At 42.1% G+C, this 13,221-nt stretch overlaps 1 protein-coding gene across 1 annotated transcript in view; it reads left to right on the top strand.

The window, feature by feature from the left end:
• Window positions 1-13,221, top strand: part of DPF3 (double PHD fingers 3) — a 340,339-nt gene that overhangs the window by 245,349 nt on the left and 81,769 nt on the right. The window contains 1 exon segment of the mRNA XM_042781015.1: window positions 3,413-3,508. Coding sequence (XP_042636949.1) covers window positions 3,413-3,508 — 96 coding nt within the window.

A 13,221-nucleotide genomic window follows, 5' to 3' on the forward strand; every position in this document is an offset into this window, starting at 1 on the left:
CCAGACTTCGTCTCACCTATTTTGGTCATGTTGTCAGAAGAGACCATTCCCTGGAGAAGGATGTCATGCTTGGTAGGGTGGAGGGTTGACGAAAGAGGGGGAGGCCTTCCACAAGATGGAATGACATGGTGGCTGCGACAGTGGGCTCAAGTATAGCAGGGATCATGGAGCTGGCACGGGATTGGGCAGTGTTTCGTTCTGCTGTGCATGGGGTCGCTATGAGTTGGAAACGACTCGACGGCACTTAACAACAACAATAACCTTTCCAAATAGGAGCTCTGGTGGCATAGTGCCTAAGGCATTTGACTGTTAACCAGAAGGCTGCTGATTCAAACCCATTGGCCACTCCTTGGAAGGAAGATTGGCAATCTACTTCCATAGTGATATTGCCGTGGAAACACAAGGAGTGGTTGCTATGAGTTGGATCCGACTCAATGGCAGTGAATTTGATTTGGTTTTTTTGGTTACCTTTCATATAAAGTTTAGGTTTTTTCTATTTCTCTAAAGAAGATTTTTGGAATTTTGGCCAAGATTGTGTTGAATCTATAGATCCTTTGGGTAGTATCGACATCTTAACAATATTAAGTCTTCCAATCTGTGAACATGGAGCTTCTTTCTACTTATTTAAGTCTTCTTTAATCTCTCTCAGCAGTAATTTATAGTTTTCATTGTATAATTTCATCCCTAGATAGATTTCTTCCTAGTATTTTATTCTCTTAGATACTATTGTAAATGGAATTGTTTCCTTAATTTCCCTTTCAGATTTTTCATTGCTGGTATATAGAAACACAACTGATTTATATTTGTTGACCTTTCTCCTGCAACTTTGCTAAATTTCTCTATTAGCTCTAGAAGTTTTCTTGTGGACTTTTTTGGGATTTTCTTCATATAGGATCATACCATCTGCAAATAGAGATAATTTTACTTCTTTTTTGGATACATTTTATTTCTTTTTCTTGTCTTATTGCTCTGACTAGGACTTCTGATACAATATTGAATAGAAGCGTTGAGAGAAGGTACCCCTATTTGTTCCTCATTTCAGTTTTTGTTCATTGAGTATAATATTGCCTATTGGTTTTTCATATATGCCCTGACTCATATCGAGGAATTTCCCTTTGATTCCTATCTTCTGTAGGGTGTTCATCACAAAAGAGTGTTTGATGTTATCGATTGCTTTTGTTGAACCCAAACAGATGATGATGTGGTTCTTCTCCTTTGTTCTATTGATGTACTATGTTACCTTGATTGCTTTTCTAATGCTGAGTCATCTTTGCATTCCTGGAATAAATCCCACTTGGTCATGGTGTATGACTCTTTTAATATGCTGTTAGATTCTGTTTGCTATTATTTGTTGAGGATTTTTGCATCTATATTCGTAAGAGATATTGGCCTGTAGTTTGTGTGTGTGTACTATTTGCGTTTCAGGGTATGTTTGCTTCATAGAATGAATTAGGGAATATGCTTCCTTCTCTATCTTTTGGAAGAATATAAATAGTATTTGTGTCAATTCTTCTCTAAATGTTTGGTAGAATTCCTCAGTGATGCCATTTTGCCCAGGACATTTTTGTTGTTTTGGGGAGGTTTTTGATCTCTCTTTCTATCTCTTCACTTATTATGGGGTCTATTACTGTTTTTACAGCAGTTGTAGTTCTATGGTTATGCATGTTCTCTAAATCTGCCTTTCCTTCAATAGACTACAAAGTTAATTTGGGGTCAGGACTGTAGCCATTTTGCAGCTTGTTTTGCAAAATGCTCCAAATAGGAGCTCTGGTGGCGTAGTGCCTAAGGCATTTAACTGCTAACCAGGTGACTGCCGGTTCAAACCCATGGGCCACTTCTAAGAATGAAGATTGGGCAATCTACTTCCATAGTGATATCGCCTCAGAAACCGAAGGAGGGGTTGCTATGAGTCGGATCCTGCCTTGAAATCAGCTTTAGAAAAATGTTAATTTATTGAATGAATGCACAAATCCCTATCTTATAAGTGGGGTATGAAGAGATGGTGAGTTACCCAAGGTCACAGAGTGAGCCAATAAAAGACCCCAGGGTCCCTGATGTGGAGTCCAGTAAGCTCTGTGCCCCATGGTCCATGTGGGATGCTGGGTCCATCCTCTCCTACGATCTCTTATCCTGCCCTTAAATCTAGAGATACACACTCTGCTTTCTCCCCTCTTCTTCCCTCCCCTCAAGGGAGTAAAGTGCTCAGACTCTTACAGGAAGAAAACCAACGTGACTGCCCTCAAGTCGGTTCCAACTCATAGTGACCCCTCCTTGGGTTTCCGAGGCAGTATCTCTATGGAAGTAGATTGTCCAGTCTTCCTTCTGAGGAGTGGCTGGTGGGTTTGAACCACCAGCCTTCAGGTTAGCAGTCAGATGCCTTAGGCATTATGCCATCTGAGCTCCTACATGAAGAGTATACCATAAACACACCTTGGGATTATCACAAGAGCTGAAAAATGAATGTAAATTCCAAGCTGACAAACCCTGACCTGGCTTTGGTCATAGATTCTCTCTATGCTCTTGAGCAGGTAAAACTGTTTTCAGTCTCAGTTTATTCACCTGTTAAATGGAAATTGAATTCTATGCTGTGATGTGACTTACAGGGTTATTGGGGAGAGAGAATCCTAAGGCACTAGACTGCTAACCAGAAGGCTGGCGGTTCAAACCCACCAGCCACTCCTCAGAAGGAAGGTTGGACAATCTACTTCCATAGTGATACTGCCTTGACAACCCAAGGAGGGGTCTCTATGAGTCGGGTCCGACTCAACGGCACATAACAACAATAGAATTCGTGATCTTTCAGTTCGATTACAAGTATTATGCTGTAATGAAAATAAATTTTTCTTAAAAAAAATAAGAATGGATTATTATGAACAATATATTAATGTATAATTGTGGTTAGATGATCAGGAAGTTACTTGTTTTCATTGAGTATGGCAGGGTTCCAGAACAGCAGGGAAAGGAGAAACATATTTCCGTATTTCTGAGGTGGTAGTCCTTCAGGAACAAAAGGAAACATTACATTAAATAAAATAAGTTTTGACAAAACATCTTGATCCTATACAGGAAAGTGCCTGTGTAACAGGATTTTCATAATTATATGGTTATGTGTGTTGTTTAAATCTGTTTTCTTGGGCAAAAAGAGTTGAAAAAGGTCAATGTTCTGGGAAGATTTGGGTGCATGGGGTCCAAGGATTTAGAAGACAGTTGGTACCACCAAGTGATCAAATTCTCAGGCAACATTTCAGAGACCCAGCTTTCCAAGCATGGAAGGATCTTTACTTAGTTAAGGAAAAACAAAACAAAACAAAACAAAAAAAAACAAAGTAAACTCCCCCAATATTACTCTCTGATGATTTTCTCCTTTGCCCTTTATTTCTCAATCCTTCTATGTATTTTCTTGTCATTCCAGAGGGTTTTGGAAAATGAGGAAAATGTAGAAGAAGGAAATGAAGAAGAAGATTTAGAAGAGGATATTCCCAAGCGAAAAAATAGGACTAGAGGACGGGTAAGTTGGGGGACTATGAGGGAGGAAAGAGATGAGTGAAATTGAGCCCAGGCAAACAACTCATCCCAAGCTTCAAAGTGCCTGTGCAACTAGATGGAGTTCATATCCATGGTCTTACTTGGAGAATCTGCAGAGAGGAAAACTCCAGAAAGCACTGGTCCCAAGGATAAGCCTGAAGGAGTTTAGAGCTGTCAAGAGGGAAAAGGAGTAGAGAGTGTCTCACTGAGGGGACAGAGTAGATTAGGGAAGGGTTGTGGGGTGGGATCAGGGTAAGGGTAGAGGGTGAGGAGAATGTGTCTGTTGTATGCATTAAACCAGTTGATGTGGAGTTGGTTCTGACTCATGGCAACCCCATGTATCTCTGAGTAGCGCTGTGCTCCATAGAGTTTTCAATGGCTGATTTTTCAGTTGTAAATCACCAGGCCTTCCTTCTGAGGTGGCTCTGGGTGGACTCCAGCCTCTAACCATTTGGTTAGCAGCTGAGTATGTTAACTGTGTACACCACCAGGGACTCTGTACTTGTTGTCAGGTGCTGTTGAGTTGGTTCTGACTCATAGTGATCCTACGTACAACAGAACAAAACACTGCCCACTCCTGCACCGTTCTCACAATCATTGCTATGTTTGAGTCCATTGTTGCAGCCACTGTGTCAATCTATGTCATTGAGAGTTTTCCTCTTTTTTGCTGATCCTCTACTTCACCAAGCATGACATCCTTTTCCAGGGACTGGTCCCTCCTGATAACATGAACAAAATATGAGCTATGAAGTCTCACCATCCTTGCTTCTAAGGAGAATTCTGGCTGTACTTCTTCCAAGACAGATTTGCTCATTCTCCTGGCAGTCCATGGTATATTCAGTTTTCTTCCCCAGGACCATAATTCAAATGCTTCAATTCCTCATCAGTCTTTCTTATTCATTGTCTAGCTTTCACATGCACATGAGGCAATTGGAAATATTGTGGCTTGGATCAGATCCACTTTAGTCCTCAAAGAGACATCTTTGCTCTTTAACACTTTAAAGAAACCTTTTGCAGACTCATTGCTTGGTCATGAATGGAGGCTGAAAGTTTCCCCAGGATGACAGTGGCAGGACACCTGCTTTGGGGTGCACTGAACTTGTAGGTGCACACTGGGAAAGCATAGGGAACTGTAGGTTTCTAAAGCATGAGTTTTGAAGGCTTGTAGTCCTGGAATATGGCAAGGAGAAGGTCAGAAACCTGGGATATATTTGAGGGGAAATTGATGATGAGAGGAATGAAGACAAGGGTGTGGTCCCTGAGGAGAGGTAGTGGTGCTTTTGGGCATTCAGGTTGGTTCTCCAGAGTCCCTGTGTTCAAGCCTAAACAGGTTTTCTGTGGTCACCTTCAGAACTCTGCAAGGGCATTTGACAATAACCAGATGGACAGAGGCAGCAAACTGCTGCTCTCTTCTCAGAGAATTAATTCTCTTTTGCCTGAGGGTCTGTCTTCTTTAGGCTCTAGGCAATGCTCTTACCCCTCCCATGGATAAGAGTTTGGGTCCAGTGATAATTATAGCAAGCTTTTCTACTCTTGTGGTTCTCAACCAGTGTCTTAGTTTGCTAAGACTGCTGTAATAAATTACCACAAACTGAATGGCTTAAAACAACAGAAATTTATTTCCTCATAATTCTGGAGGCTGTTGTTTCTGTTAGGTGCTGGTGACTCAGAGACAGCTCATAGGGAGCCTATGGATAACAGAACAAAAATTGGCCCCATCCCATGACACCTTCACATTAGTAGGTGTATTTGAGCCCATTGTTGTAGCCACTGTGTTAGTTAATCTCCTTGAGGGTCTTCCTCTTTTTTGCTGAAACTCTGGTTTACCAAGGATGATGTCCATCTCTAGCGATCTGATTCCTTTTGACATTTCCAAAGTCAACAAGATGAAGTCTCACCATCCTTGCTTCTAAGGATTATTTTCAGTCAGTTCATATGCATGGGAAAGCTGGACAATGAAAAAGGGAGACAGAGGAAGAATTGATGTATTTGAATTATGATATTGGTGAAGAATATTGAATAGACCATGGACTGCCAAGAGAATGAACAAATCTGTCCTGGAGGAAGTACACCCAGATTGCTGCTTAGAAGTGAGGACTGGAGGCTAGAAGTCCCAAACTCAAAGGATCAGCGGGATTGGTTCTTTCTGAGGGCTCTGAGGGAAAATCTGCTCCATGCCTGTTCTGGTTTCCTAGTGCCACTCTAACAGAAATACCACAAACGGGATGGCTTAATGAACAGGAGTTTATTCTATTACAGTTTTAAGGCTTTAAGTCCAAGTTCAAAGCGCCAGGCTCTAGGGGCTGTGTGAAAGCTCTTTGATCTTGGGGTTCAGCTCTGCCTCTTGCTCCCGGCCCACTGAAGCTAGAGACATTTCTTCACTGGCTGCTGAGGCTAACAAGCCCAAGGTTGGCAACTAAAATGGCACAGTCCTGATGTTACCAAACCACACGGTAGGCTATTAATTCAAATCCATTGAAAGTCCCAAGGTTGGCAGAGCTCCTGAACAACAACATGGCTACATGCGTGGTTCAAGGGTGCCATAAGCTAGAGACCATTCCCCAAGGCTTCTCCTTATATACAGGAAGCAGACCACAGCCCTAAGGCAGCTACTCAGCTGCTCCCAGTAGATTCTACCATGGAGTTGATTACCAGTCTCATCATGGGAAATACTACATCCAGCTGCCCAGCCACTCAAGCAAGCCCAGCCAAGTTGACACACAAAGTTAACCACCACAATGCCTTTCTCCTGGTTTATAGACCAATTGCTCCAATCTCTGCCTCTGCCTTCATGTGGTATTCTCCCTATTTCTCTTTTCTGTGACTCTTCTCTTCTTATAAAGACACCAATCATATTGGATTACAGTCTACTTTAATGACTTCATCTTAACTTGATTACATCTTCAAAGACCCTATTTCCAAACAAGATCACATTCAAAGATACCAGGGGTTGGGACTTGAACATACCTTTTTGGAAAACACAATTCAACCCATAATACTTATTGTTCATCAAATTCATCAGGTGAGCTATTTAAAATGCAGATTTCCAGGTCCCAGAAATGCTAATTTTGCAGGTTTGGGGTAGGGCTTGGGAAACTATATTAAAAGCAAGTTCCCCTGGGGACTGATTCCAGTAGCCCAGTACTCCCTACACTGTGAACAAAATTCCTCCAATCTGTTGGCAAGAGCTGGGATTTCTGTCTGGTCAGAGCAGCTCTCTGACGGCAACTCTGTGTAGCTGCTGTCCAGCTTCTTCAGTTATCAATATTTTGACTATCTTGTTTCATCTATTCCCTTTTCTCACTTTTTTGTTGGCTTGTATGTTTGTTTTGATCAAGTTTTGAAAGCAATTCCTAGATAGTTGCTCAAAAATGCCAGTTTACAGTTGTTTTGAACCTTAGGTATCTTATTCCATAACATAACTCCTTCTCCCCACACTCTACCATTCTCCCCCCCCCCCATATGTTATTTATTTCTTGAAGAACTTGGGTTGTTTGTCTTATAAAATTTCCCCTGTTCTAGATTTGGTGAAGTGGATCCTCTTGGTGGGGTTAATGAATTCCTCTATCTCCTTAATTTCCTGAAAACTAGTGGGTAGATTAGGGCATAATTAGATTTAAGATATGTGTATGTGTATAAATATATTTTTTGGGGGTGTGTGTGGCAAGGGTCTTGCTTAAATAGATGGTGATGTGCACTTCTTATTGTCAAATCATTCTATTTTTATTGGGTTTGGATGCTGTATCCCCACTCCCTCCTTCACAGAGATCCCCATCAACTTTTCACTTAATTGGTTTTAGCAGACATTGATGAACTTGCCTAGACCCATTACCTCCTTGGGGGTTATAAAATAATGAATATCCAATTCTATCATTAAAGAAGACTTAAGAACTTGGAGTGATTGGGCCTTTTATGAATTCTAAGACGGTGCACCTCCTGGTCCGTTTCTATTGCTTCCCTCACCCCAAAGCAAACTTCCTGGAGCAGATCATGGAAAATGGTCCTCTTCACATCTCCTCTACTCCCAACCAAAATCTAGATGATTGAGCTTGCAGCCAGTGAATACTAATTAGGGATCTCTCTGTAAGAACATCAGCAGTAACAGCAGCAGCAGTCATTTATGGAGCATTTCCTATACACCAGGCAATGTGATAGGGCTTTTTACAATAATTGCTATCGTATGGAATGATGACCTTGTTCCAGGTATTTTACACTGCAGGCTCCATTTCTGCACTGTCCATTATGCTAGCCACTGGCTGTATGTGGCTGTTGGGCACTTGAAATGTAGCTAGTCCAAACTGAATGTAATGTAAATGTAAATGTAATGTGAATATAAAATACACCCTAGATGTGGAAGACTTAGTGTGGAAAAAGAATGCAAAATATCTTATTAATAACTTTTTAATATTGATTACATATTGACATGGTAATATTTTAGATCTGTTAGATTAAATAAAATATATTATTAAAATTAATTGCCACTTTTGAAAAATTATTATTTTTTTTTAAAAAAATATGGGTATTAGAAAATTTAAAATGACACGTGTGGCTCACATTCTATTTCTATTGGCCAATACTGTTTATTTTATTCCCATCAATTGGTGTTATTTTTCCCAGGGAGGTTAAGTAACTTGCTCAAGGTCCCAAGTGACCACTTAACCTAGGAAGGAAAAAGTCAGGAATTGAACACAGGTCTGTGCTCTTTCCATGGAGTCACAATCTCTTCTACTGCCTGGCCCAGTGCCTAGCAGTAGCCAATGATCACCTTGTTGAATGAATGACTGAATGATGGAAAAAGAAAGAAAAGTCATATTTCAGCTTTGTAGGAGTTGAGAGAAGGCCTGAATCCAGTGAGGGGACTAGATGAGCCTAGACTAGCTCCAGGCCCTCCTGGTGCTACCAAAGAACAGCTGGATGGCTCTACGATATACAGTGGCTCTACGATATACAGTGGCTCTACGATATACATATACATATGAACATATGGTGTTCATATGTCTCCCACGGTGGGAGCTATGGGAGGATCTGGAGGAATGTAGGTGAGCCTCCCTGTGCTAGGATAAGTGTGTGATGCTGCTTTACCTAGCCTCAATTAAACTATCTCTTGTTGTTAGCTGCCGTGGAGTTGGCCTCCAACTCAATGTGACCCTGTGCACAATGGAGCAAAATGTTGCTTTGTCCTGCACCATCCTCATGATTGGCTGTGAATTTGACCCCTGCAATCTATAGACCTTTCACCGACTGATTTTCAGAAGTAGACTGTCAGACTTTCTTAGTTTATCTGGAAGCTCTATTTTATCCTGTTCAGCCTCATAGCAACACATGAGCCGCCGCAGCCAGACAGGTGATGACTGTGCATGAGGTAAACTGGCCAGAAATTGAACCTGCGTCTCACCCATGGAAGGCAAGGATTCTACCACTAAACCACCACTGCCCCCATATGCTATTTTTTATCCACCCACTAAAGTGGTATATTCAAGCTGCTACTGGCTACTGTTCTCCGAGTTCTGTTGTCAGGCTGAGATGTGGTCTAACTCCATCTGCTCTGTAGTGGTTAAGTTTGTGTGTCAATTTGGCTGGGCCTGGTTGAGTGGCTGGGCAGCTGGTGGTAATTATTCCCCATAATGAGACTGGCAATCAACTCCATGGTGGAACCTACCACAAGCAGCTGAGTAACTGCTTTAGGGATGTGGTCTGCTTCCCGTCTATAAGAAACAGTTTTGGGAATTGTCTCTAGCTAATTGGCATGCTTGAACCCTGCATGTAGCCATGTCGTTGTTCAGCAGCCTGCCATGCTCTGCTGACTTTGGGGCTTTCAATGGACTGGAATCAATGGCCTGCTGTGTGGTTTGGTAACATCAGGACTGTGCCATTTTAGTTGTCAACCTTGGGCTTGTTAGTCTCAGCAGCCAGTAGCTCCCTGAGTGAAGAGATGCCTCTAGCTTCAGTGGTCTGGGTCAAGGGGCTTTCACACAGCCCCCCAGAGCCTGGTGCTTTGAACTTGGACTTCTAGCCTCCCAAACTGTAAGAGAATAAACTCTTGTTTGTTCAAGCCATCCCATTTGTGGTATATTCCTGTCAGAGCGGCACTAGGTAACCAGAACACCCTCCAAAGTAAGCTCCCTGGACCACAGTGTCAGCATCACCTGGGAGTTTGTTTGGAATGCAGGACCTCAGACCCTACCCTGTTGTTGCTGCTAGGTGCCATCAAGTCAGTTCCGACTCATACTGACACTATGCACAACATAAGGAAACGCTACCTGGTCCTGTGCCATCCTCACAATCAACAATGGGCTATGTTTGTATGTTTGAGCCCATTGTTGCAGCCACTATGTCAATCCATCTCATTGAGGGTCTTCTTTTTTTCTGGTGATCCTCTACTTTACCAAGAATGATGTCCTTTTCCAGGCACTAGTCCCTCCTGAGGGAGCTCTGGTAGCATAGTGGCTAAGGCACTTGACTGCTAACCAGAAGGCTGGCGGTTCAAACCCACCAGCCACTCCTCAGGAGGAAGGTTGGGCAATCCTACTCCCGTAGTGATACTGCCTCGGAAACCCAAGGAGGGGTCGCTATGAGTCGGGGCCGACTCGACGGCAAATAACAATAACAGTCCCTCCTGATAACACGTCCAAAGTACATGAGGTGAAGTTTCACCATCCCCACTTCTAAGGAACATTCTGGCTGTACTTCTTCCAAGACAGATTTCTTCGTTCTTCTGGAAGTACACAGTACACTCAATACTCTTTGCCAATACCATAATTCAAAGGCATCAATTCTTCTTTGATTTTTCTTACTCATCGTTCAGGCTATTGAAAATACCATGGCTTGGGTCAGACGTGCCTTAGTTCTCAAAATGACATCTTTGCTTTTTAAGACTTTAAAGAGGTCCTTTGTGGCAGATTTTCCCAGTGCAATGCACTGTTGGATTTCTTGACTGCTGCTTCCGTGAGTGTTGATTGTGGATCCACATGCCGATTCTAATTCAGTCTGCGTAGGCTCCCCCCAGAAAGAGTGAATTAGAGTCTGCATTTTAACAAGATCCCCCAGGTGACCTGTGTGCACATTTAATTTCAAGGAACCCAGGCCTAAGGTTGAGGTAGCCCTGGTGGCACAGTGGTTAAAGTGCTCAACGGTTCTTTTGGTGCTAACCAAAAGTTTGGCAGCTCAAACCTACCAGCTTCTCCGTGGGTGAAAGATGTGGCGGTCTGCTTCTGTAAAGAATTTACAGCCTTGGAAACCCTATGAGACAGTTCTACTCTGTCCTATAAAGTTGTTATGAGTCAGAATCAGCACAATGGTGGTGAGCTTCCTGGTAGGCCTGAGGTTATTAAGGAACCCTGGTGGTGCAGTGGTTAAAGTTCTTTGCTGCAAACCAAAAGGTCACCAGTTCAAACTGACCAGCCATACCACTGGAGAAAGATATGGCAGTCTGCTTCTGTAAAGGTTTACAGCCTTGGAAACCCTATGGGGCAGTTCTACTCTGGTGGCATTTTAGATAAGGCACTTGACTGCGTTACCAGAAGGGTAAGGCATTTGGTGGCTAACCAGAAGGTTGGTGGTTCAAACCCACCAGCTGCTCTGAAGAAGGAAGATGAGGCAGTCTACTTCTGTAAAGATGTACAACCTCGGAAACCCAATGGGGGTCACTATGAGTCAGAAACGACTTGATGGCAGTGAGTTTGGGTTTGTTTTTTTGGTTATAGGGTTGCTATGAGTCAGAATTGACTGCATGGCAGTGGGTTTGGTTTGGGGAGGGATAATGATTAAGAGAAACAGGCTCTTCCTTTTTTGAATTTTGAATTATATAACCTCTGTGACCTTGGCTCAACTTGTAAGTATTATTTGCCTTAGTCTCCTTGTAATAATACACAGTTAATTTTGAGTCTAGTTATTATTTTTAGGAGGATACAAGTAGAGGGAATGACTTTTGGAGGTTTAACTAGATATTAATCCTGAAGGGTAAGGAAAATTCAAAGCCAATAGTTAATAATTTTGTCCATGGTAACTATAACTCAAGAAATCAAAGCTCTTTAAAATTCATGAAATGCCTATGGGTCATCCGTGTGAGTGTTATCAATCAATCAATCAATCAATCAATCATCAGTCAATCAGTTGGTATAGTCCAGTGATTTTTCAGACTTCAATGTGCCTGTGAATCACCTAGGAATCTTGTTAAAGTGCAAATTCTGATGTAATTGTCCTGGAGAGAGGAGTCCTGGTAGCACAACGGTTAAAGGCTTGGCTACTAATTGAAAGGTTGGTGGTTCAAATCTACCATCCTCTCCATGGGAGAAAAAAGTGGCAATCTGCTTCTGTGAAAATTACAGCTTTGGAAACCTTATGCAGCAGTTCTACTCTGTCCCACAGGATTGCAATGAGTCGGAATCGACTCCATGGTGGTGGGTTAGGTCTGAAGGGTGGGGATTGTCTGGTTAGCGAGCTCCAGGATGATGCTCGTGCTGCTGATCTGAGAGCCACATTTTTAGTAGCAAGGGCACAGAGCAGTGGTTTTCAAATTTTCTGGTATCAGAAACTCTTAAAGTTTTAAAAATTATTGAGATCCCCAAAGATTTTGCTATGGTGAGTTCTAATGATTGGTATTTAACATATTAGAAATTAAAGCAAAAAACTTTAAACTCAAGAGTACACAAACCCATGAAGTGGTAACACCATTACATGCCATGTAACCTCTGGAAAACTGCACTGTATACTTGTGAGTGAGTGTAAAAGATAAATAAAGTGCTAGCTCTATTATGAAAATAGTTCTGAAATTGCAGATGCCCTGAATGGGGCTCAGGGACCACCAAGGACCCTTGGGCTACTATTTGAAAACAATTTATATAGAGCAACTAGCTCTCTGTTTAGGAATCTTTTCTAGTCAAGGGTCTTTTAGTTACAGGAAACAAATTCACTGAAACTGGCTTAAGCAAAAATGGGAAGTATTTGAAAAGCTGTTGAGCCATTGTCCTAAATTTGAGCAGTCACTGAAGATCCAAACCTCAGGAAAGAATCAGGAACCCAGGCAGCTTCTGGCCGCTATGACTTTCTCTTTCATTATTCTCTCTAAAGACTAGCTCTCCTGCTTTTCTGTGTACATGGCCAGATGTGGTTGCCACACAGCTCTTGAATTTATGGGTCTCTAGTTCAAGTGGCCTGCATTAACTAGATTCCCTGTTTTCTATTTCCCAATCTTTAGAGGAAGAACCTGATTGGCCTAGCTTGGGTCAAGTGTCTCCTCCTGAGCCAATCACCTGTGGCCAGTTGAGTGAGGACATGTGGTAAATCATGGCAGCCATGCCCACCAGTGTGTGAATGGGAATGGGGAAGAATGAAGTTGGGTAAGCAGTTCTCAGGGAGGGAGGATGAGTTTCTTTTGGACAGTTAGCATCAAAGATTTCTATAACGGGGTCTAGAGATCCAAGTTCTACTTGACTCTGGGACTGTGCACAAGTCATGAATTCTCTCAGAATTTGTTTCATCAAGTACCAAATGGGAATAATGACACTGTTCATAGGGTCTTGCTCATAGGGTTATTGTAAAAATTAACTGGACTAATATATGTGAAAGAGTTTTACATGCTACCTGCCAGCACAATAGTGGGTTCATAATAAAGTATAAGATGCCATTCTTGCCCTTAAGGACCTTAGAATCAAATTGTGGGAAAATAGTAATACCTATGATTTGATTAGAAAACAG

Source organism: Orycteropus afer, unplaced genomic scaffold (assembly GCF_000298275.1).
Source record: "Orycteropus afer afer isolate SDZICR_OR568_19922 unplaced genomic scaffold, OryAfe1.0 scaffold00079, whole genome shotgun sequence".
NCBI classification, from domain to species: domain Eukaryota; kingdom Metazoa; phylum Chordata; class Mammalia; order Tubulidentata; family Orycteropodidae; genus Orycteropus; species Orycteropus afer.